At 42.7% G+C, this 26,386-nt stretch overlaps 2 protein-coding genes across 4 annotated transcripts in view; both read left to right on the top strand.

The window, feature by feature from the left end:
• MYO3B (myosin IIIB) overlaps nt 1-26,386 on the top strand; it is a 245,708-nt gene that overhangs the window by 217,746 nt on the left and 1,576 nt on the right. For all 3 annotated transcript variants that reach the window (XR_007162477.2, XR_010832378.1, XR_007162478.2), the window contains 6 exons: nt 7,521-7,565; nt 16,720-17,988; nt 18,794-18,902; nt 19,660-19,870; nt 25,865-25,962; nt 26,197-26,282. The gene's annotated coding sequence lies outside the window, so the exon portion shown is untranslated. The remainder of the gene's footprint in view (nt 1-7,520; nt 7,566-16,719; nt 17,989-18,793; nt 18,903-19,659; nt 19,871-25,864; nt 25,963-26,196; nt 26,283-26,386) is intronic.
• SP5 (Sp5 transcription factor) lies at nt 1,953-3,783 on the top strand. The gene is made up of 2 exons (XM_066999545.1): nt 1,953-2,189; nt 2,592-3,783. The coding sequence occupies exons 1-2, from the start codon at nt 2,139-2,141 to the stop codon at nt 3,645-3,647; spliced, it is 1,107 nt and encodes a 368-aa protein (XP_066855646.1). The 5' UTR covers nt 1,953-2,138; the 3' UTR covers nt 3,648-3,783.

The following is a 26,386-nucleotide window of genomic DNA, read 5'->3' as shown; positions in this document are numbered from 1 at the left end:
GTAACTGAATTGACATTTGGCCTTGATACCTGTATCTCCTGATAACTGAAACAAATTTCTAAAATAAATATTGTACTTTGATCTTCCAGCCCTGCATTTTTAATGACAGCTCTGAACATCACTTCATTAAGAATACATTTCAGAGAGACTGAAATGCTCCGAGTTTGAACACTAATTATTTGTACAGAAAATTATGACTGCAACGTTTCATTATTCAGCCCATTGGTTTCTTCCAGAAATGAGAAATTATTCTCGATTTTTAAGTAATGTACTTTCTTGGATGCAGATTTATGGCATCCGTAGTAAGGCATCTGCATAGAAACTTGCCCAACTTTCCACTAACTCTTTTGTAACATGGCAAACCATTTTGGTTAACCGAGATATCCGGGGAAATAATGTAGGTTAAAGGCTGGGGGGGCTCCTGCACTACCTACTGACGCTCCTTTCGTTTCCTTTTCGTGGTCCCGGGGGGTTACGCCGGTGGTGGCCAAGAGGCTGGCGGCCCGCCTCGGGGCCGGGGCCGGGGCCGGGGCCGTGCCGCACGGGCCGAGCTTTCGCTTCTCGCCGGGCCTCGAGGCGGAGCCGTGGAGAGGACCGGGCGCTGTGATCCCTTCAAAGGGCGCGCTCTGAGGCCAGCCCTGCGCCTCTTGCAAGTCTTTGAGCGGACAGCCATTGTTCCCACAGGAAGGGCAGATAACGATCTCTGCGTGCTGGCGCTTAGCGGGACTCCCGCGGCGGTGTGAATACAATTGAACCCGACGGCCGCGGGCGGCATCGCCTTACCTGGGCGCGCAGCTCCGAGGGCCCCCCCGGCCCGGCCGCCCCGCGCCTTCGCCACGGCCTCGGAGCGGGTGGGGAGCGGGGCGCGGGGCCGGGCCGGGGGGGGGGGGAGATGGCCGGGGGGCCGCCCTCCATCCCCCCCGCACGGGTACATCGCGTGGGGACCCGAAAGGCGGCGGAGCGGGGCCCTGGAGCCCAGCGGGGTTCGCGGCTGGGGCCGGGCGGGGAGGGGGGGCAGGCCGGGGCTGGCTGGGGGGGTCGCCTGCCGCCCCCCTGCCCCGCCGCCAGCAGCAGCCGGCCCGGCCGCCTCTCCTCGTGCGAGGGAATCGCGCCTGTGCCACCCGCTAGGGAAGAGGAAACTTTTCCGCGCCGCTTCTCGGCTGCTCGCTCGCTCTGTCTGTCTGCCTGTCTGTCCGTCGCGGTTCCCACAGCCGATGCGCCCCCGCCGTCCTTTTGCCGAGCCCCGGCTCGGCGCTCCCCCCGCGGCCCCCTGCCAGCCGGGGGGGTCCCGGCAGCGCGGGCTGAGCGCGGGGGGACCGGAGCCGCGGCGGGGGCTCGGCGCGGCGCAGTCACGGCGGGGACACGTCCCTGCGGCCGCGGGGCGCGGGGGGAGCCGCTGCCGCCCGCTGCCGGGCAGTTCCACAGCGGGACCCAGCGGCCCCGTCAGGTGAACTCGCCGGGCCGCTGCTGTTACTTGCGGCCGTCAAACACCGGCAGCGGAATCCGGAGGCAGATTTCTCGGGCGATAACAAAGCCACGTCGCCACTTTAGGGCTCTGCCACAAATCCTTAGGAGAAAAAAAAAAAAAATCACCGCGAAGGGGGGGGGGGGATCCAGTGTCTTGCACATCCAGTGCGAGGGTCTCCAGGCGGTAAGGGGTCCTTTGATCAAGAAAATCCAATTATTTGTGTATATACATTTCCCACATAGTGATTACTTCATTAATTGTCCCGCCTTTATCTCCTCCCTTCCCATCCCCCCTAATAATCAGTTCTTTTATCCAGACCAACAAACACACCATAGGAGCTTTGTGGATTCAAAGGATTTGCTTTCGCTTCTGAAAGAGCCGCTATTCTTTGATGATTGGGTAGCGGCAAACTTCAAAGCCATAAATCTTCCCTCTGACTGGCTGGCGGCCCAGCAAAGTCCTTATCAAATTCTTGGAGGTGATCCTGGTGCAGGCAGACGGGCCGCGGAGATCGCGCGGCGCGGGGGGGTGGCACAGGCACGGAGGCGAGGGGAGCGGAGCGGGAGCGGAGGGGAAGCGAAGCGAAGCGGGCAGCTCCTCGCCTTCCCCGCGGCGTCTCCATGCCTCGGCAGTGCCCCGGCGCCGTCCCCTCGCCCCGGGCGCAGTAGCCATGGCCGCGGTGGCCGTCCTCCGGAACGACTCCCTCCAGGCTTTCCTCCAGGTCAGTACCCGCGGCTCCGGGCGCCTCCCTCCCGGGGCTCCTTCGGCCGGGCGGGCCGGGGGCGGCGGGCAGGGCCGCGGGGAGCACGGCGCCGGCCCCAGGCAGCGCCCCGGGGCGGGGGGTGCGGGGCGGGGGCAGCCCCCGGGGCAGGCGCGGGGGCAGCGGCGCTGGCCGCGGGCGGGAGCGCGGTGCGGGCGGCCCCGGGGCGGGGGGCGCCGGTGCCGGAGCCGGTCCGGTCCCGGCGGCTCGGCGTGCGGTGCCTTCGGAAAGTTTGCCGCCGATGCGGGGAGCGGCGGGGCTTCACGGGAGCGCGCAGGCGGGCGGGGGCGCAGAAAGTTTCCCGCGGGGCCGGCGGCGGCGAGTAACGCGCTCCTCTCCCCCCCTGCCTCCCGCTCCGCGCAGGACCGCACCCCCAGCGCCTCCCCGGACTTGGCCAAGCACTCGCCGCTGGCTCTTCTGGCCGCCACCTGTAGCCGCATCGGACAGCCGGGCGCGCCGCCCTCGGATTTCCTGCAGGTCTCCTACGACCCGACGCTGGGATCCCCCTCCAGGATCTTCCACCCGTGGAGCGGCGAGATGCCCGCGCACTCCCCCGGGGGGCTGCCGCCGCCGCACCCCAGCCTGGGGCTGACCCCGCAGAAGAACCACCTGCAGCCCTCCTTCGGGGGGGCGCACGAGCTGCCCCTCACCCCCCCGGCGGACCCCTCCTACCCCTACGAGTTCTCCCCCGTCAAGATGCTGCCCTCCTCCATGGCCGCCCTGCCGGCCAGCTGCCCCCCCGCCTACGTCCCGTACGCCGCCCAGGCCGCCCTGCCGCCCGGCTACTCCAACCTGCTGCCGCCGGCGCAGCCCTGCCGGCAGCTCTCGCCCAACCCGCCGCCCGAGGACATCCCCTGGTGGAGCATCCAGCAGCCCGGCGCCCCGGCCGGCTGCGGCCACCGCTTCCCCGCCGCCGCCGCCGCGCTGCCGCGGAGCCTGGTGCTGGGCCACTCGGACTTCGCCCAGTACCAGACGCAGATCGCCGCCCTGCTGCAGACCAAGTCTCCCCTGGCGGCCACGGCCAGGAGGTGCCGCCGCTGCCGCTGCCCCAACTGCCAGTCGGCCGCGGGCAGCGCCCCGGAGGCGGAGCCGGGCAAGAAGAAGCAGCACATCTGCCACATCCCCGGCTGCGGCAAGGTGTACGGCAAGACGTCGCACCTGAAGGCGCACCTGCGCTGGCACACGGGCGAGCGGCCCTTCGTCTGCAACTGGCTCTTCTGCGGCAAGAGCTTCACCCGCTCCGACGAGCTGCAGCGGCACCTGCGGACTCACACGGGCGAGAAGCGCTTCGTCTGCCCCGAGTGCGGGAAGCGCTTCATGCGCAGCGACCACCTGGCCAAGCACGTCAAGACCCACCAGAACAAGAAGCTGAAGGCGGCGGCGGACGGCGTCAAGCGGGAGGACGGCCGCGACCTGTGACCGCCGCGCGGGGCAGGGACCCGGGGGCAGGGAGCCGGGGCAGGGGGCGGCCGGCGGCGGGACTGGCGGCGGGCCCGGCGAGCGGGAGCCCGGCCGCGGACGGCGCCGGGAGGAGCCGCGGGGCCCCGGTGCCGGTCCCGGTGCCGGTGCCGGTCCGGGCGCTGCCTCCCCCCGTTGCCGCCCGGGGCGCGGCTGTTGGGGCGGGAGCGGGGCGGCCAGCCCGGGGCCCGGCCCTCGGTGCTTTCAGGGGAAAGACTGGCGTTTGGTGTACAGGTTATTTAACGGTTCTGTTCGGACACGAGTGTTCCTTCCCTCCTCCTCCTCCTCGGCTCCGTGCGGGGCCCCAGCATGAGATGTTTCTGTAAAGCGACCCGCGATTGCAGCGTGAAAACAATAAATACGTTAACACTGGGGCCGCGCTGGGGACGTCCCGCCGAGTCGCCGTCGTTTGATCGCCCCGGGGCTCCCCGCTGAGGCGCGGGGGGACCGGGCCGGGCCGGGCCGTGCCCCTGGCGGAGCGCAGCGCCCCGTGACGGGGGAGGCGCCCGGCAGCCGCTCCAGGGAAACACCTCCGGGAGCTCCCGCGGCCAGCCCGAGCTCTATTTATTTATTTTTTTTCCCTACACGTGGAGCCGTGAGCGCAAAGGGAGAGCACGTGGAGTCGCCGCTGGGAGTCACTGTGCGGGCCCGTGCTGCGGGCCGGGCTCTGGCTGTGAGCAGAGGTAGGCAGGCAGGGACACCCGCCTCGGGGGCCAGGCCGCAGGGCCGGAGCCAGCCTTCCCTTCCCTTCCCTTCCCTTCCCTTCCCTTCCCTTCCCTTCCCTTCCCTTCCCTTCCCTTCCCTTCCCTTCCCGACGATGTCTGCGGCGCAGCACTGCCAAAACGTGCCTTCAGTATCATACCTGTGGGCAGACCTGCGGAGTTTAAGGGTAAAATGCCCGCCCTCCTCCCCGTGTGCCGAAATGGCGGCCACTCTGCTGCTAAGGGGAAGGTGCTCGGCCCAAAGCTATGTTCCAAAGTACTTGGTAGTCAGAGCTTTTAGGGTTTCCTGTGTGTCATTAGGCATCGTGTCAGTTTAGGTTTACATTAACGTTGGCGAAGTTATTTGAAAATAATGGGTATTTTTCTGTAGCGAGTTCCCTATTTCTTTTTCTGACTGAAAATTGTATAAAACAAACCGATGAGGAACCTGATCAATCATTTGCTAAATCTAGCTTTTAAACATAGAGAATATGCTTTTTCGCCTTATATTTTCACTAAGTCAGCTCTATTCTCTGGTTGCCTAATGAGACAGACAAACAAGAAGAGCTGCCCGAAACTTCGCTCGGACTAAGCTGGAGCCAGACTGCCGCAGATGGGTTCCTCTGGTGGCAGTTGTCAAACAAGCTTTGGCACAGCCGTAATTACAGAGATCCCCTTGGCCGCGGAATTCAGAATCAAGAGAAACAGCAACTTGATAAATGTTCGTCGCAGTAGAATGTGTAAAACCGATGTGTGTGTATGTGTTTTAAATACTGGAAAGAATATATTCTCTCAGGAAATAATGAGATGAGACAATAGCAGTAGAGCTCTCACATCTAAAATAATGAGAAGTTAATGGACAGTTACCACGGTACAGCTATTCAACAATATTTTAGTGTTTATCATTCTGAATTAATTTCTCACACCAAATTCTTAGGGTCAAATAACTTAATTAAAAAACAATCAGTTGCTTGCTTTGCTACTACAGAACCTTCTGTAAGCTGTCCTGTGATAGAAAGCATTGAGCAAAATACCTTTGGCATCACTGGTTAGCACTCTTTTGCCAGAGATTTAGTCTCTAGAAGCTTGTTGAAGGATACGATAGTGAATTAGTGGTACAGAAGGAGCACCAGCAACGGAGGCAATAACTAACCCAATCCAGAAGTTCTCACTTTAAAAAGTCGTTGAGACAACAATGCATCCCATTTACAACAGACGCTTAAATATGTCATCTAGAATAGCATAATGTTTCTGCTTTTTAAGATGTTTCCGGGCAATCAGGGGCAACCTCCTTCCTTTCTTTTAGATTAAGTTACATTAAGAATGTAACATTACAGAATTCAAAACTGCTTTAGAAATAGTTTGTTTCACTAAATAGCCTTTCAGTTCTATGTACAGATCAGACCTACCTAAAATGAACAGTAATGGAAAGTGTTTTTGTTGATCACAGGAGAGGGGAAAATGAAAGTATCCCAGAGTATGAAAGATCCACTTACAGGATAGAATAATATATTTGGATGTTGCCACAGGAGAATGGCCTTTCCCTGCTAAGTGCCAAGATCAAGAGCAAGTATTAACGTAAGGTGAAACAATGTATGGGCTGCGTTTTGGCAGAAGTTTAGCCTGAGTAAGAGCTAGGGAACAGCTCTGGTAGAGCAGATGTAACTGGCAGAAAATAGCCAAATAATTATCGTGATTTGTAAGCTGGGCCATTATGGAAAGATTTTGCTCCAGTTAGATGACAAACTGAATATACCCAGCATCTGTGTTGACTGGTCTAGCCAGAATCTTTTGGGTTCTTACTCAGTTCTCAAGACAGAACTTGTACTGAAACACTGACGGCTTTACCACTCACTCAGTTACTTGCAGGCCCACACTTTAGGCTTTAACCAGTAACTATATCCCAGGCTATAGTGCCAGCACCATGTTGGGAGTGAGGGTGGTAAATGACTAAATATATATATGTATATCATGCTGATGTTGTAGCCTTTGCACCTTGTATAATGTCTGTATAATATCTGCATTTAAAGCATGAAAGCGCACAGGTTAAAAATATGTACAATCAAAATTAGTTAAATATCTGTCATGAGAGATGCATTTAATTGAAAATCCATGATGTCAAATGCTAATTAAAATCTTAATCTGTGAGAACAGTTTAAAAAAAAAAAGCCATGGAAAAACAGAGAATTAGGCATCCACGACACAAGGTAAGTAAAAGTAACAGTTTATATTTAATAAAACATTATTTTACTAAAGCTTTTAAATAGTTCATTGGAAAAAGAGGGCATATCAATCATAGCTGTTTCATATTCATCTCTAAATAGCTAAATCATATGATAGCTTTTCAATTGAAATCGTTAAACTTTTATAGTAATATGGCATTTAAATATACATGTGACCTTTCTGATATATGGGTAGAGCGTTACAAAAATATATTGCTTACATCTCAAGAATTTATTTCTAGTTGGCAAATTGCACTCTATAATAAAATTAACTTTTAATTTTGCACTCACAAAATACATTTTACACTTTTAGCTGTTTCCAATCAACTAGAACAGCTGTTCATTTTATAAAATTAAATGATTAATATTCTTTTTAATTACACATTTTGAGTACATATGCTGTTCAAGGTCAATTCAGTTCTGAATTTTAAATCTTAAATGTCATTGGTATAATAGACACATCAAATAAACTAATTCATCTCATAGTTAATTCAAGTTAATTAATCTCAACCAAAAAAAAAAGTCACAATATAGTTTTAAAACTTGAGATTTGGGATGTTTTCTGTGTTGAAAAGTGACTTTCATACTTAGGCAAACTGTTAAGTTGAGAATATTTAAAAAAAAAAAAAGTTCTTCAGATAAGTTTTTAACATATTGTTCATCACATTATTTTTAGTTAAGGACCAAATCATGTGACCCTAATTTGAGTTTCATCACAACAGACTTTTCATGTTGATGTGAATATGACTTTCACCTGAGACAGGGTTGCAAGATTCAACTTTTAGTCCTGACTAACCAGGTTTTCACAGGGGGTAATCCCACAAATGTATAACATTGTATTTCATAGTGCCTCAACTACTATTACAAAAAATGCAGGATAAAAATTTAGTTACTAAAAATTTGCTTTCTAGGTACATCAGAAGATAAAGTAAAAAGAAAGATGCATCTTTCTTAAGGTAAGTAAAAATGACAGAACATGGTGTTGATGCTTTTGTTTAAAGAAAGGTAAAGGATTTTCTTTTCAATCCTTTGATGTTAAAATGTGTATCAAAACTACTGGCTTTTGCTGAAAAAATAACCCTTGATCTTCTAGTTACAATATTGAGAATTCTACTTTAATGGGAAACTGGTCATAAAATCAGTATCAGAATACAGGCCAGTGTTCTAAGTTATCTTAGACCATTTTTTACATTGTTCTGAATGAATCCTCTCCTATAAGTTTCTATATTTCTTTATCCAGTTACCATATCTTTGCAGCTTTCTTTATTTCCTATTGTAAAATTCTGTCTTTACTCAATATCATTCTGATGCAGCATTTTTTTCAGACTACATTCCTAAATCTGTCACAGTGATTATTCTTTTCATACTAAATTACAGATGTAACTTTTTGAAAACATTAAATTATTTGCAGATTTTAAGGGATTGCATTAAGTTTTAAAGTAACTACAAATTAATGATTTTAACTTGCAAATTCTCACCTATCTAATATTAGCCTTGAATACTGAAGAAATAGGGAGTATAAAATGCTGGTCTCTTGCGTTTTTTATATCAGACAAAATACCCATTCTACTGTTCAGTGATATTTCAAGCATTTTGACAGACTACTCGACTTCATAAATAGGGTAAATACATTGCTCAATTCGAGTAGTTGCACAACATCTAGGCACTTCTAAATTAGCCTTGTTAGATTTCACAGATCTTGTCAGCTTATCCCTGTACTGAGTGACGATAAACAAAAGTATAATGCCTAGCCTAATTTCAGATCTTATGGTTCATTATAGAATCTCTTTTTTTGTTTTCGTTTTTTTCCAACTATTTATACGTTTTATGAGATTCTTGTGAATTCTTTGGTAAAGATGTGTGGTCTGCCACTCTGGCACATGATGGAGTCAACTCAAAGATCTCTTAGAATTTCCTGCCAAACCTATTAAAATACTTACTACACAAGCTCCCTAATCTATCTTTGAGACTACTGAACTTCAAAGCAAGGCTTTACTCCAGAAGGATTGCCTAGCAGGTATCTTCAGTAACTTTGTATTCAAACAGTGTGCAAGGCACCAAGGACCAGGAAGTCTCTGACAACCAGCTAGGCTCACAATCATCAGGTAAGTGTTAACGTGCAGGTCAGAGAAGAAGGGTCCAAAGCCCTGGGCTGATGGAATGAATAGACTTGATTGTAGCAAATGATCAGCAGAATTGTGTGTAACTCAAACCTCTTTTAACAAAGTTTATTGTTTTTATTCCTTGTTAATATTTATTCTCAACTGATTTGAAGTCATAAAGGTTTCAGTATGGGTCATGAAAAATGAAGAAAGCTTGTATTTTGACCTTGTGATGGGACGAGTCAGTGGGAGATTATGGACAGTGAGATTTGTCCTTTAATCTGGGGGGTCATCGATCCTGTTTTTTTTCTCATCTCTTAATTTTGTTGTGGGAGACATTTACTTACGTACACACAAGATCCCAGCATGTCCCTGGCCCAGGTCTGGTGACTACATTACTGCTTAGCTGTGTTTCTAGTGGGAGCCTAGCTCGAGGTTGTGTATAAACCCTGCATGCTCACTGAGCAAGGTTACAGGTATCCACTCGAGGGCATGCAGGTGCGTGGTAGGGGTCCATCTTCTCTGCAGCTGGCTGCACAGTGAATCCCATGCTGAAAAGTACTGAAACTAGTGGCCAGGCACTCCGAACATTCAGTGAGTTTTTACTGAGGTATGATCTGAGTCGGTACTTGTTGAACAGTTTAAGCGCACCTTTTAGGAGTGCGGAGGCCTTGTACAGAGGTTCAAGTTTTTCCATTAGTGGTACAAAGGCTTTATATATATATATATATCCTTTGACATAATTGAACTACGAAAGAAATCATAATCTGGTTCATGATACCTAATCCCCTTTAGTCTTAACAAGGAGCAGTTTACCAATATAAGAATATTGTATACTAGAAGCCATTATAATTTGTGCATCACTACAGCAACCCTTCCTCTCCTGCACCTTTTTCTCCCCTCCTCCAGACTAAAAAAGAAGCTGTACCAGCGAAAGTGCTGTCTTGTCTGTATAGCTGCATCTACAGTAGTCTTCTGTGGGCACAGATGTCTCAGTTAAAGGTTGCATTGGTTTTTTTTTTTTTTTTCTTCCTGTCTTCCTTATGATTGGCACACTTGTGCCTGTAGCATCATGTGGTCAAACCTTGGTCTACCTCCTCCTCAAGTGAACACAGACTTTTATGGTTTAGATTTAGTTGTTCTCTCTAGTCTAATATGGTATAAAATCTGCCTTAAGGTGGGAACCTCCCTAGCCTCCATCTAGCTCATCTTAATCCCTCTTTTCTAGGGCAGCACTCACTGGTCTCTGCTGGCTATTGATGCCAAAATTGAGCAAGTAACTCACTTTAGGCAACGTCATAATTTGCCCTTCCTGTCAACCCGACCCATAATAAAAGGCAATCTTTTTTACATTTGAAATAATCCTGATGTCAGTGAATCACAGACTTCTACCATGACAGTGACAGAGATGTTCCAAGTGAATATTATGTGATCACATAAGAACACTTTATTTATGAGATTCTCATTTGAATATTATTTTTCCTTTCAAAAATAAGTTATTGTGTCATAAGTTAAATGTTTCTGTTTACAAATATCCATATCACCAGCTTCATTAGAAACAACAGCACGTATGTGTGTTTTTAAAAGGGAGGGCTGTCTGTAAAGATATATTCCTATTATCTGTAAGTCCCTGTTCTTGTAGCAGTTCTGAGCTGTTTAAACAAAATTCCAGCATTAACCTATATACTACTCAAAAACATTTTTCATTTTCCTTTTTAACATGAACCAGCCATCACAGAGCACACTTTCAAAACAGGCTCTAATTACAAAGCAGGTTAAAAGAAATTTTATTAGACCAAAGCCCATATCTTCACTTGGGGTCATATCCCACATGCTTTATTCAGGATCAGATGGTGTGCCTGTGATCTGCACATGCAGATCTCTCATCTGCACAGAAAGGAGATGTCAGTCACACTGCCACATTTCCCCCTTAGTTTAGACAGCTCTCCGTAAGGGTAAGATGCACATGTGAAGAAGAGAAAGGAAAATGCGCACTATTACCTCATTCAAGATCAGTCAGGAAAGAGAACACAGCCTGAGAATGTCAGGTGTTCTCAGCTACTGCATGTAAATCCCAAAGGAGTGTGGAAATGGCTTCATTTCTCCCACTTGCATCTAAATAATCTGCTTTCTAGAATGACCAGGAATAGTGGTAGTGCTTTGCTTTTGCTGATCCCTGCAAAGACCAGCCAAACACTTGACATCTGTGTACTTAGCATGTTACAAAACATTGCATGTTCACTTTAGTAGCCAAATATAGGAGGTTTATTCTTCTCAGCATTACATGATCCTTTAGGAGTGTGGCTCCTTCTTCCTGTTCAGTGTGACTTCTTCCTGTTCATTTGCTCTAAAAGGAATGAAAGAAATAGTTTTAAGCGGGCAAAGATTACACTTTTATATTTTCCAAAATATTAACCAAATCTTCTTAAATGCCCACGTGAGACCTAAGGCTATGTATGAGCTTCTTAATAAAATGCTTGAATAAATTGTATGACGACAGTGACAAGCTACTTCCAAAGTACTGGAATCAAGGGTATATTCAGTGCTTGAATAGTTAAGTTAGAAAGGGAACAGAACTGTGAGCAATCTCATTAGGGGAAGTAGGTTTTCTGTAACACTATTTAAACACTATTTAAAACTGGCCAGAGCCACTCAGTTAATTCATGTGAACACTTGAACTGTAACTCTGCTATCCCCATGACATTTTGGTTATATAAAGAATGACAGAAGTAAAGATGATCTCTGCATCCTGACAGTCTATAGGGGACTGGTTTTTGTTTTTTTTTCCCCTCTCTCATCAGGGTAAGGGCTTGTAAAAGTTATAAATGGGGGGGGGGGGAGGGAAGGGAGAGGTTCATAGACCTGAAGTTCATTAATCTATTAATCGGGAGAGTTAGGCAACAGAAGACAAAGCAGCTAGGAAACCTTTCTTTTGCATGGGTTACATTTTCTATCGTGTGTTGAGTCTGGCGAGGAAAATAATAATCATAGAATCATTTTATGGCTGCAAGTATCAACATTAAGAAAGAGTCCTAGTTCCCTTCTCTGCTCCCTGAATGCAGAGGAGAGACAAGAACCAAGAGTTTCTAGAAGCCTTTAGCTGATTCACTCCCCATGATTTTGCCACACAGCTCACAAGAGCTCGTGGTCCAGCCCCAAGCATCTCTGTAGGATGTTCCAGTATGCAGCAGTTGCGCTGCCTTTATGAGTTTTGCACTCTCCCCTGTCACACCAAAAATCACTGTGTGCAGTTACACTATTTTGAAATACCATGGCATGTAAGATGAAGAAAGTTTCCTAAGCTAAAAACAGAGATTAGAATGTATGGAAATCACTTATATTTAAATGTAGGAATTTCCTTCTAGTTTTGCCAGTCAACTCTTTCTCTCATTAGAACCGTACTTTTAATCAGCTATAGGAATATTAAATATTAAACACCCAGTAAAGCAGAATAGTATGTTACATTAAAATCATTCGTTATACATTAGAAGTACATTAGAACTTCATTTCTCTTTTTATTAAATACATTAATTCCTCCTAGGCTTATTTCAGAACAGGTGTTAGTTATCAGCTGTAATACTCAGATTTGGATTCTGATCTACATTTTAGAACTTCTGCCACTTGGTATGTTCAAGAAAGAGAAAGAAGGAGGGTAAGTTTAGGCTTGTTTTAATAAGCTACAGCAATTAGATATTTTGAATACTCGGAATGATGTTATTAGAATTATACAATTATTTGGTTTGTTCAGTTGCTCTTCAATACACTTGAGAAACAACTCCTAATTAAGATACACACACTATCAAAGATGCAAAACTTAGATGTTGGTAAAAACAATTAAAATGATGATGCAGGCTTAGATTCCCTGTGGGTTTTGTACAGATCTGCAAGACAGAGCAGGGTATGGGCATGTGGAGTTTCCCTTCTCTGCACAAGGTCCAGAAAGAGCTGCTGTACTTGTGTGCCCTACAGGGACACAAGCCACCCTGGAGCAGGTGGGGTGCTCTGGGTCGTGGGTCTGTTTTCTCAAAAAAAAATAAAATAAAATAAATCTGTGAACCAAGTGGGTACTCTGACAAAAGGAGCTTTAACCTTCAAGGGAATTGCTGCAGTTATGCATTGCTTCTAGGAAAGAAATTGTTCCTCTGAATGCACAATTCCTTCTGGGGAGCAGTAGTATAGCGATGCTGCTGTCCTCATCCTCCTCCCATGGCTGAGCTATTAAATCACATCAGAGCCCGTACTGTTTTTAACCTATGGAGTATATGCCAATTATGTGTTAATTATTTGTTCTTATATTAAAAAAAAAAAGTTCCTGTTTAAAATGTATAAAAGAAAAGCACATCATAGGGCAAAGCACATTTTATAAAATAGAATAAGATAAATGATCCAACCAAGATTTCCTCCAATTATAGGCATGCCTCACCCCTTTAAAACTAATAGACTATGTAATGTACCATCCTTAATATGTCCTGAATGTATTGCTCTTGATCTCAAAAGCAGTAAGAGCAGTCTCTCTCATGAAATCTTGCTGCGGAAATGACTGAGTTCCTACCATCTCAATGCCACATGAAAAACCTTAATCAAAGCAACCAAACCTCTTGACTTGCTGCTGATTCCACAGCACTTTTTTATAGAGTGATATCACTTTTATCTATCATCATTTATTCAAAAAGGTAAATCAAAAGCATAAAATAGTCTCATCTGATTTTTTGCCTGCAGGAGATGTCCTTCTCTTTGGTTAAGCCATGAAGTCTTAAATCAGTCAGAGGCAAACTAAGTGGCCATCATGATTCTCTGTTCTCATTTTCCATGTATAAAAGTTTCCTATGCATCAATTACAATCCAGTATCAAAATTATAATTTTGAAAAAGAAAATATTTGTCTTTAGCAGCTGGGCTGACAGAAAGGAACGCTTTTTTTTTTTTCGAAATGTGGAACACTTTATTAATCGCTGATCAGAAAATCCTAACCGACTAATCTGTAACACTAAAGCCTGTTAGTGTGAGACACATCTAGAGCTACAGTAATGATGTTTAATACCAAGGATTTTTAAGTTTTGAATTCTAAAATTCTAACATGTAAAGCGACACTTTTTCTCACACGTTTACTTATATCAAGCATATTTTTATTTAAAATAAGTCATTGGGAAATCACTGTAAACTAAACTGCAATAAGCAACCATTCAGCTGAGTAGGTTCACAAAAGATAGGGTAAGCCCTAAAGATCTGCCTGGAGATAGATGGCACATTGGCTTCACAGGTAATGCCCCCAAAGTTTTTGTGGCCTGTGGCAAAAAAACACCATAATTAGGGTCGCATCTTGCCTCCTTCAACTCTTAGGCCTCAGCGACTAGATTTTTATTAACTCTACCTAACCAGGATGCAGCTTTTTCTGAGTTCTTAGCAGTACTCTGATTCATGCCCCTGGGGTCAGAACATTTTACCCACTCCAAGGTAATCCTCTCAGGAAAGGCTTAATGATATCCCAGCTGCATCTGTTTAAAATAATTTCAGAACTGTGCCTTTTCTTGGGTGGTGGTAGGGCAGGCCATGACCTTAAGGAAGCTGCACGCTCCCTGAGACCCAGATAAATAATCATTGGAGAGGTACTGTCACGCGCAGCTTCCTTCGGCAAGCAGGAATGGAAAAGGTCAGAATGGTTTTCTCAGGGGAAAAGGCAAATGTAACAGAGATGCGTAACTATCATGAGCCAGACCTAGGAGCATGCTTTGCAGTAACAGCTGCTTAAGGAAAGTGGATTAAAAACAAGGCATATTTAAAACAGATATTCCCCTGGGCACGGCCTCTCGGCTTCTGGGAAGCAGTGCTCCGGGAACTTCCTGAGCTGGAATGGGATGTAGCTTGTTGCGTTCAATAGTCGCGACACACTGATCCTTCACGGATTTGTCTCATCCCGTTACGAACGGCTTTACGCTCTGCGGGCCCGCAGCGCTTGTTGATAGCTGTTTGTGTGCCTGGCTGATACCCTCGCTGAGGAGAAGGAGCGTGTTGTGTTGACATCGATTTCAGTTTTCGCTGGCGCTGAGGGGATTTAATTGCGCTCAGCGATGCCTTTCCCCTCCTTCAGGGAGCGCGGCAGCTGCCGGGCGGGGCCGCTGCCCACAGGGCCCGGCCTCCTCCTTGCGGCCCGTGACGCTGAGGCGCAGCCGGCAGGGTCAGCGGCCTGCCCGCGGCCGGGGAGCTTCGGCTCTTTGCCGCGGGCGGGAACCCATTTTGCAGATCCGCCTTCTAACCTTCTAAACTTCTTAATAATAATAATTAATAATAGTAATAATCGGCGTCGAGACTGAGGTTCCACACACGGTCACGCTCCACGGGGTGTCCCTGGGCTGAGCGGTGCCACTGCCGCCCCCCGCTGGCACGCGCAGCCTGAAGCTTTTTTCCCCATTAGTGGAAGACTTTGGAGTTAAAACAGTTAAAATGTATGGGTTTACAGCTTTCAAAACCTTTTTGTAGGCTTGTATAACATGAAAGCTGATTTAATTTAAAAGAATGAAATGTGATTTGACAAGCAGATAGTCCTGACTTTTATCTTGTTCCTTTATTGCATGAAACAAACAGATGAGAACAGCTAAGATGTTAATGTTTGAAAGGGGATAGCCCTTGTGATACTTCGTTTCTCTCAGAATAAGTTTCCTAACACATCTTTATGATTCCAGGTGTGTATATATGTATTTCCAAGGCAGCGTAAGATCTGGTGAGCTTCCTGTACACTGCAGTTGATGGATCCTTGTCGTAAGACACATGGTTCAGCATTCAGAGCCTGTGCTACTTAAGTCAATTGAAGTAGTTACTGCTCTCTCTCGCTCTTTTTAATCCCCCCTCTTCTGCCTGCGCTGCTCATTCCTACTTCTGAACCATCCCCTGCAATGTGTGGACCAGAGCCAGATGGCATCAGCCAGCTGGAAAGTCTCCTGCTGCAGGGCACCAAAGAGAGGCAGGGTGCTCGGGGCTCCAGGGCACCTGCAACGCCTCAGGGAGCAAGCCAAGTGCAGCAGCAGCAGGCGCAGGGCAGTGGTGCCAGCTGCTCGAGCTCAGGACCAGGTGCAGGAGAAGGGTTCAGCTCTGTGGCAGCAGGCTGAACACGTACCTGCGCTGCTGTAGGTGCTCATTGTGGGAGAGGCCTTGTCGTGTGTGGAGCAGCCCATATGCACAGGCGTCGGTAGGGACCCCCAGACTGAAACCAGCTCGGCACCTGTGCTGTGCTGGGCTGACATGGCTGTTTCAGTGGCATTTGCCATCTGTTGTCAGAAGATTAAGTAGGACCACATCTGGGATGTCAATGAGATACAGCCTGAATTTCAGCCACTTTCTCAGGTGCTAGCATGGTATTCTTTCCTCCTGGCCTGTTTTTTGCCTGTCACTTTATTCCACTGAAATAGGCACACTGTTGAAGAAACTTGCTACTTGGGACCTCTTTCTGCTCCTAATTAAGTCAAAGGAAAAACTTTCTCTGACTTTTAAGGGAGCAGGGCCTGGCCCTTCAGTGGAATTCAAACATAAAACATTGTGCTTTCCTGACAGCTGTGTGCCTTCTGCGTGGTTAGGCCAAAACCCAGCAACTGAAATATGGCTTGCTTTGGCTGCTTCAAAGTGAGATAGTGGTAAGGGGAAAACATTTACAAATGCCAGTGCTGGCAAGGAGAGCAGAGAGACATAGCTCTTGCTTTCAAGGATGCACAGCTACTGCGTGTTGAGGAATACTGCTTTTTGTTACTGAGTTTCTGATCTGTATGCTCTAAGAAAATTTATGTATCCTTAGCACTGACTACAAAATAATAGCTTTATTTTTGATCCAGATGAGTTCCAGATCTTTTTGTCGAATGTTATTAGTGTTTTTTGGCATATGGGTACTGCGTCATAGGACCTTTCAGGCTAAGGTTAAAGGAAAACCGACTGATTCTGTTCATAGGAGCCTTCGTATATCTCTAGTAGATTTTATAATGGATATGGTGACCAAGCTTGTTTATTTTTTTTTTCTTCTTCAGTTTTTTGGAATGCCAAAAGTGATCAGTCCAGATGGTATTTTCATAGGAGCTATCTGTGATAACAGATAAAAAGAACAGATAAGTAAAGAGTTTCTAATTTCCAAGTTCTTTCTTAAAACAGGGGCAAGTGTGTTTGCTATTAACATATGAGAGCGTAAGTGACATATTTTAGTGTCTAATATTTTTGTTTTGAATTTTTGGTTTGTGTTTTTAAGAAATATTAAGAATATTAATATATTGTCTTTTGTGTGGCCAGACAGACCCTGATGAAAGTTAACAATGGCATTGTAGCATAGACCTGTCTCCGGGTTTTACTGTGTAAATTGTGTAGTTGACATGTCCACTTTCTGAAAAATTGCACGGACAGGAGTACCCTACTTGAGGTATCTATCATGAGAGCAGTGTGTGTGCCCGCTTATCTCCCAAATGAAAAATGGAATGTTTTCAACACCTGTTTCCAACGCTTCTTTTCTCTGTTAAATGTATAAATATAAACAATATATTTCAGACTTTACCATAATTTTGATCTATATTTTCTTTTTAAACTATGCAGCTGTGTATTACATGCATATTTTAAACATTATCTAACTTAAAATAAACACAATTTTTTTCCATTCACTAATTCTTTAAGTTTAAAATAGTTTCTCTATGTTTGTTTATAAAACGAAATACTTTTTAATTAAGAAAAGTATCCCTATGGTTACCTTAAATTGTTTTAGGAAAAAAACAAAAACAAAAAAAAAACTTAGCATTTCAGTATGCGTTACATACTCAGCAGTAGACATAATTTGTCCTCTATACAGCTGTCGCATACAGCAAACCTTTTAAGATCAAGAGGGTCCAGTTAGTTCCCTGGGCAGATGTGTCTTAGTGGTACTGCAGTGTGTAGGTTAGAATATCTAAATTGTGTTTCTTTGTGGTTGTTTTTTGTGCTTGATTTAGTTAGAGGGAGAGTGTGCACAAGTCAAGAGTCCTCAGTCATGGAAAATCTTGGGCCTTAGATGTCTACAGGCCCACAAAATCCCGATTTCTCTGTTCTGCTGAATTTGTGAGACTTGTGTCCTTAAAATGATCTAAAGGACCTCTAGTTACATAACACTTTTTAATTTGCCTTTATTTCTTTATTTTTTAGACTTTCTAAGATGCCGGGCTAGCTTCATACTTGTTATTCGTCCATTGCTTTACAACAGGGAAACATTAGAACTGTTGGATTCTCCACACATATTCAGCTTACCCCCTGTCATATTAACAAAAAGAATATTAATCAAAGTATGTGCTTTGTGCTTGTGTGTACCTTTGTGCTTGTAAACAGTGTTTTGGGTTCTTTAAATTTCCACATGGAAAGCTGAGAGATACAGTCAGCATGGCTCTTGGATTGAATGTCTTGTTAGTGAAAGTGATAGCATCAAGCAATATTTCAGTATGTTGTAATAACACTGTCTATTTTCAGTGATTATGAGCTCCAAGTTTCTAAGAAATTTGGAATAAAATCATTTACTCCAAAGCTTAGTGTTACTGAATTAACCGAACAAAGAACAGTGTTGATTTTCTGAAAGGAAGGAGAGTAGGAATGAAATACCTTTTTTTTTTTTTTAAATTACCTTTTATTCCCACTGTATAAAAGCAGCGTGAGCACACAATGCAAACCTTGTAAGTTGTATTTTCCACCTTTTGTCTATGTATGTGTTCACACAAACATATATGTAGTTTATTTTGAAAGTTTTAAAAACAGATCTTGTATTAATAGCAATGCACAGCAGAGAAAAACAAAATTCTTTTTTATTTAAGAATAAAACCACACATTAATATTTCCAATTCAGTTTAAAGGATGATGTCTTAGTATGGGACTACTGGGGTGGTAGTTCAGTTTTTGACTACCTTTATACTTGTCTTACAAAGTTCTTATATGATCATCAATCGTCTAAAAGACAAATCTGTTTTTAAATAGGTGGAAACTTTAACAATCTAATACTAATTTTGCCCTGATAAACTAATTAAAAAGAAAAATACAAATTGCAACACCAAATCTGTCACATGTAAAAGTTGTGCTAAAAGTACTGTGCCTGATGTTTAGGTTAACTTACTCTAGAGACATCTGTAACAGACAAGAAAACAAAGACACATCTTGATGCCAAAAGTTTGTACAAAGCCTTCATTGTACAAAGACCATAAGAAGAAATCAGGTATACTTATCTGGGAATGGCCGGTGGTGGATGAAGGGGGGTTTTTAATGGCTACTGCAGCCAGTGGTGGATGAAGGGGATTTTTTAGTGGCCGCTACAGCTACCACTTGCTTGTAAATTTCTCCCCTTGTTGTTTGTTAAGAAGTTATTTAAATCAGTTTTTCATACAGTAGTATGCAGCAATATATTATATTTGAAGTAAAAATGTTCCTACTTTAGGTTTTGGAAATTTATGCCAAAACCCTTTGCATATAAAATGAATTGTTTTATTTGTTTACTGTGATTTGCAGGGATGTTACTCTATGACAAGGTTACATTGGCCTATCATTTCATGCATCAGTGGTTCTTGTATTGCCCTGATTTGACCAAACCTAGTGGATAAAAGAGGAGCAATCCACCCAGTGGACCAAATTAGAATTATAATAAAAAATGCACATTCTGAAGGGCAAAGTAGGTTAAGTAGGATACTTGGTGCGCTTGGCATCATTTTTGTGATGTATCAAATTTTAAGGGTTTTTCCTTTAATTTTGTTGAAACTTTTACATTCAAATTTTGTATTTTGATTTTATGTAGTTGCATAACTGACGCTGTAGTTACAGTTGAGGAAAAAATAGTGTTGTGTTTTTGGTTTTTTGTTTTTTGTTTTTTTTTCTGATGGAGGATTTTTTTAGGTTAGGTACTTGTGAAAGTGCAATTAATCTTTTTCATTTTGAATTCACAATAACTTTCTGTGTGTCTCTTTATTGTACAACTCCAGAGACTGCTGTTCCTCCTCAACGCACTGAAGAGCAACCCCATTGTACAGTCGCACAGCCCTGCTTAGTTACCTGGTTGTGATCTGCCAGATGGGAAGAGGGACAGTGCAGCCTACAGCTCTCTGGAGCACTCTTGCTCCTACTGTCTCTCCTTGAATGCCAGCCATAGTTCAGTGGACGAGGAAGGGCTGTATGTTGTCCCTTCCCTCCCAGGTGAGTTTTAAACTGCTCGTCTGAGGTGTGGATGCGGGGTGTGACATAATTATTGTAGACTCAATTGTGATTTTAAGAAGACATAGCAAGTAAGACCTTTAAATGGTTCTAGAGTAAGATATGTGGCAGTCATAACATAGAAGCTTAATTTTTTGTTTCTCTAACGAAGAGTGTTCATTAGACACATTTTTTGAATCATTTTACATTTGTTCTGTATTGCTCTGTTGTGATGATCCACTAGTACTACATAACCAGTCTGTGCTGGTGGTTTGCTAACAGTGGAAAAATCAAGGCCATTGGAAACAATAATTACAAATTCTCGCGCCTCATAAATGTTAAAGAGCATAATAGCAGCATTCATGTGGTTTGCTTACTAAGGAATCCACAGAGAAATTGATTTAAGCACACATTTAAGTTTCAGTGATCTCAATAGGACGTAAGTACGTACTGTGGTTGTTTACATAATGGGGTAGAGTGAGAGCATGTGCGTCAGTGCATTGCTGGATGGATTTCTTCTGCTAGAGATGGAGGCCCCAGGGAAGAAGCCCACCTCATGAGCTTGTAGAAAATACTGGTAAAGTCCTGGCTGGTTTTCTTTGTTTGTTTGTTTTCTTTTTTTGAGTTAGGAGTTGACATCAGGAAATTGCTTCAGTAACTGTTTCTGGGTAAAATCATGTTGTCCCAATAGTGTTTAAAAAAAAAAAAAAGTAATCAATTTGTTTTGATGTTGCATGTCTATTTGGAAAAATTCTGGTAGTCTGGTGTTAAAAATATTTATGAAGTTTCTTGTTTGTTTGCTTTTAATTTTCTACTAGGCACAATTGTTTAAAAAGGACAGAGACCAAGACTGTAAACATCAGCTTACTCCAGCACTTAAATATATGCCTCTTTTATGCCAATGGTGTGTTTCTTTTCTCATTTAGATATTCTACTGATGATATTTTAAATTGTATTGCTCTGAATATCCATATAGATGATGAAATGGTGCCAAAGTTTCAGCTTGTATCTTTCTGTGGATTTGTATTGAAATTGCAAAAAAATTTCACAGCATAAGGAATTTAGTAATGACATATGGTAAATAGAAAATTAATAGTTTTAAAAGTTATTGTTTCTGTTTTGCGAGCAAACAGATATACACAATTAAAAAAAATATATCTGGGTACCAAAAGGTAAATTGTTAAATAATTTTTAACTTTTAAAACAACGCTCGTTTCAAATACTTGTTACTTAATTAGGAAAATCAAAGTAAGCATGGGGTTGAGCAGTTTGGTAGTGCATATTTGAAGTGGAACTTCTAAACAGATCACCATCTATCTTCAAGTTAAAGAAATCTCAGAGATAAGGAACAAAATTTGCATCAGGTTAACCAAATGTGAAACAGCTGTTTTGTATTTGCTTTTCAAAAGTGGCTGTTGAATCAATTCAAGCAGCACCATAGAAAGAAGTCTTTGGTTTTGCAGCTGATCTATTACATGCTTTTTTAAGCAATTAGAGCTCGATAATGCAATCATTTGTCATCCAATTAATTTTGAAAGACTAGAAATACATGGATGAACTCTTTAATCCGTGGTTCACTTGGCACCATTGTTATTTAAATCAAATAAAAAATAAATACTATAAAAATAAATTGTGTAAGCTGCATTATAGGAACTTCAACATCTTCATGTTCTGTGACTAGTCTTATAATTGTTTTTACTGTTTTTATTATCACTCCTATAGAAAAACATGGATAGATAAGTGTAACATATTTTGTGTAGAATACATAAGGACATTATAATTAGAAACAGTAATTTAAAAAAATACTGTGAAAATGTCTCTCCACGGCTGATCCTGTGCCCTGACATCAATAGAAACTTCATTATGGGCATTGATGTATGCAAAGTTCAACCTAATGTTGGCTTCACAGCTTTGAAAAACTTAACCACCAAAAATAAAGTTCTTACAAGGTTAAGAGAAAACTATGGGCTTGCCAAATAAACCAGTTGGTACGCTTTTTTAATACTTCTAATCTTTAAGTCACGATATCCTATTATTTCAGTGCATCAGAATGGGATTTTGTTTTTCATTACCTCTGTGCTTTTTGTGAAGTTTAAAATGGTTTACTCAGTCAAGGAATGTGTATATCCCTTAAGACTACAGACCTAATGTTGCTTATTACATTTGTATGACTTCTCAGGAAGGTTATCTTGAAAAAAATATTCACTCCAGAGAAGCAGACTAGACTGAAAAATTATGGTTTGCCCATAATTTAATGTGTGCGCTTTACTAAAGCTGTGACATGTAACATTTCCTTACTTTCTATCCATGTGCCCTGATACCTTGTACTGCTCAAGGGTTTCCAAACTGAAGTTTGCTCAGGTACCACGTTAAAGAAATACATTAAACATTTAACAAAGCAACAACAGGATCGTGACCAGGAAAAAAATTTACTCCAGTCTTACTTTTTTCTCCCATAAGGAGGCAAAAGTAGCATCAGCTTCCAGCTCTGCTCAGCTCTCAATGTAGCACTGAAAGAGATTATTAGCTGTTCAGGCAATGCCTTTTGTGGACATAAATGGTGATTCAAATGGTGTGTGCCGTTTGGAAGCAGTAAATGCTTCTGGGGTGGGCACCATTATGCAGAAACTCTGAGGTAGTTATTAAACTGTACTTAAATGAATTTCTGTCATCTCCCTCTACTATTATAATTGTTCTTGCAGAGTTACTGGTTTGGATTTGAAAAATAAAGGGAAACCTTGTGGGATACTGGATGAATACTCTCCAAACTTTGTAGCTGTAGCTTGAATGTTCCCATTTGAATCTTCTATGTCTGGGTTTATTTCTTGGAAAACTGCTTTCAGCACCCTTATAACTGACCACGTAATTACTGTGTGATTTAATCATGTTGATGGTGATTAGGTGTTTGTGGAAGCTACTGATAATACTGATCTATTTTTAAGACCTCAAATGACAAATTATTGAGGGAATGTAATGGTTGAAAAAGCAGAAGTATTACTTATGCTTTAACATAGTTGCTGTATACAAACACCGGAGCACTTTCAGTTGCTTGAATGTTTTCAATGACGATCTCAAAGAACCACAAAAAAGGAAAGGCAAATACGCGTGAGCTGTAAATGACAAAGCTCAAGGAAGTTAGTGGAACTGCCGAGGGATGCAGTGTCAATAAATGATCTCCACAGTTGCCACCATTTAATGTGTGTTGAAGAACAGAATGATGCTGTCAGCCCCAGAGAGGTACTTGCTGTGTGGGGGAGAACTTTAGTGTAGCTTTCTTTGTCATAAATTTTATATACATATGTGAAGTGAGAAATAAGTATGCAAAAGAACTTTTTTCTTAGGATTCGAGTTCAAATCGTAACCTTTTCTTTGCTATGATAGTCTGGATGCTCTCTAACTTCATTCAGTAGAAACTGAAAAATACTGTACTTTCATTGAATGTTGTAACTTTGGAGGAGAATGTATTTTGTTTTCCCTATGTGGAAAATCATTACTTTTTAATATAAGGCACTTCAGGATTTGGATTTGGACAATGGTGTCTCCCATGCAAAGCAAATCTCTAAAATATCCATTAAAAATAGGTCTGATTTTGCCCTGATTTTTTAATAGGTGTTAAATCCTCTAAACAACTGAGGTAGTATCCAGTATATTTCAATGGCTGGTCATTGGGAGGTCAGTCAACAGGAGGTGATTGATGGCAGTGCTGAGCAAGAAATCTTGCCACAGCGGCTTCTGTGGCTACCTTCACCATAGTCTTTAATTGCAGGTTTAGCAGGATGTGCAGGTAATTATACATTTTCTATCCCTGCTTGAATTTCTGTTACATAGTAGGTTTGCCAAAGAGACTGGTGGCACAGATGAAGCAGCTGCAGTCAGCGTGTTCTGCCATTGCCTAGGGTGAGTGCAGACAGAGGGGAGGAAGGCAGCATCTTGGGCAGCCAGAGAAAACAAGGTCTGAGCTGCATGGGTCTGTTAGCCGGACATGGCTTCAGAAATAAACACGTTCTAAAATTTAGAGCTATTTTTTGTCAGTGAACCCAACTTTGATCTGGGTTGCCTTGGAATTAATTGCAAAGAAAAAATTCATTATTCATCATATTCCATGTAAAGCATGGATAATAGGAGAAGGCTTGTTAAAATGTAAGATAAAAATTCTTTTGCTGTGTGGAAAGCAGGAAGGTAGCAAGCTAAATGACTGCTCCTTTCTGGTACTTTATAACTGAGGGATTTTCAGCTTTGAGAGGTTACTCATGCATCACATTATGACTAGAACTACTGTTTTGTCCTTCAGAATACATGTGTTACATGTGTGTTCATTTCTCAACCAACTCATTTTTCTGTAGAAAATTAATATTTATTGTAGGGTTATTACGTATTGATGTATTATTTTTCTGTGGCTATTACAGATAACTTAAGTGAAAAATTATGTCATTTTTACTGTTTATATATATACATATATTAGGGTATGACTAATCAAATGAGATGCTTTTGATGGGTTATTTTGTAGTACGTGTTATGAGCAATAGTTGTGCAGCTTAGTTGTGCAAAATAATGTTTTTCCTCAGGTCTGACTATATCATCTTGGCACCTGTTTATATCTGGCATTATGGAGAAGTATTCACCCTTGGGATGAGTGCTTATCTCTGTAATGCATTTGCCTGTAAACATACTTCAGACTATAAGAAACATGTTTTTCAGTTCCGTTATCTCCTGAATATAGCTCTGTAGAGAATAGTCTTTTATATAGCAACAAAAAGAAAACATTTGGCTTTTACCAGTGCATTACAGAGCTCCATAAGTACGTGGTGGATGCCCTCTAGCTAGACTAACATGGAACAAACATCCAATGGCTGACACACTACAGAATAACTTCTGTCAAAATAAAGTTTGTGTTTTCTGAAGCTGGTGAGTCTGAAATTCTGCTAGCATCAATAACTTTATATGCCAGACAAGAAGACTTGGCCAGTGTAAAGAAATTCTACAGAGGAAGTCAGTGAAAGTTTTATTTTTTATCTCAACAGACTCCAATTTAGTTCCTTTTGCCTGCAGGGATTTAAATCTCAACTTCCACTCCCAAGGGAAAAAAAAATATCTAATCAGCAAATTAAGGCCATTGTGGATAGGGTCTTTCTTGGACATTTTTGCTGGATGTATGCCTTTTTCCGTTATACTATTACAAATTTGTTATGTCAGCAAGGAAAAAGCAAATGTGAGAATGACTCCTGTGGCAGCACTTTTATATTGGTAATGAACTAAAAACATAATCATGGCGCAATGGCAGAGGTAATATCTTTTTTTGGACCAACTTGCGTAATTGAGGAAAAGTACACAAATACCAGACATAGTACTCATTCGAGTATGTTATCAATACAGAAGACTTCAAAGCTAAGTATAAGTTAAGATCCTAATATAGTCTGAATTCAATTAGGTATCTATTAGCACTGTAAGAGGAAAGATGGTACTTCTGAGAAACAAGAGAGATTAGGTGGGGGAGGGAGGTTGTCTCTTAAGGAAAATACAGAGATTATTCTTTCATGTAAAATTTTGTAATTACATAGGTTTTGCTCACTTTATGGTTTATGCATGCACATGGTATGGAAAATAATATTAATGCTTTTTCATGTCTTACTGTTTGGGGGTTTCTTTCAGATTTTTAACCTGTTATCTGATTTTATGTGTTTATTATTCTTATGATATTATTACTCTTAAATGTCATTTATCTTTTTCCCATCCTAATTCTATACTTAGTTTCATCTGAAATTATTAATGATATTAACTGAGAATAATTTTTTGCATCATAGTCACTTTATCAAAATTATGGTGCTACCTGGGAGCAGAGCTTTTAATAATAGGCTTGACATTCCTCAGGTTATGAATGGACAGTTTCGATACGTGTGTATGTAAAATTCTTCATTGGTATAATTGCACTTTCATGAACCATAAATGACAGCCTTATTTCTGTTTTTCTGTTTATTTTTGTCATCATATGTATGTTAGTAATATATTATGCTGTCAAATTGGAGTTCTGATCTGTGAACCAGGAAATGCTGAGGCCAAGCAGTTTTTTCCACTTCTTGAAGAAAAGTTGTTGATGAGTAAGTTTGCAAATCACAGCTACAGTATTTTATTGTAGAGACATTTTTGCCTTTCACAGGTAAATATGGTGAATTATTGTAATAATAGGAACCTGACTTTGTGTTTTAGAAGTCAGTAATTGAGAAAACATTTGTATTAGATCTGGATTTTCTACATTTAAATAGGCTACTTTGGGCTATAAAATGCCAGAGTAAATGTTTTCTAGTTGTTAATTTCAAGTATTCATTTTACAGTACATTAAAGGAGGAAGAAGGAGTCAGGATCCTTCTTATGAATTTACAAACCGTCTCCTAAACTCAGAACAGGTAGAATGGGCCAGGTGAGCTCCCCTTATCTCTGTCAATATAGCGTAAACTACTTTAGTCCAAAGCATTGATTAAGACCTTGAACTAATTCGGCTCACCCTGCACTGAAGTAGAAGAG

Source organism: Anser cygnoides, chromosome 6 (genome assembly GCF_040182565.1).
Source record: "Anser cygnoides isolate HZ-2024a breed goose chromosome 6, Taihu_goose_T2T_genome, whole genome shotgun sequence".
NCBI lineage: Eukaryota > Metazoa > Chordata > Aves > Anseriformes > Anatidae > Anser > Anser cygnoides.
Note: the sequence above shows the minus strand (reverse complement) of the source record. Positions and strands in the feature narration are given on the sequence as shown.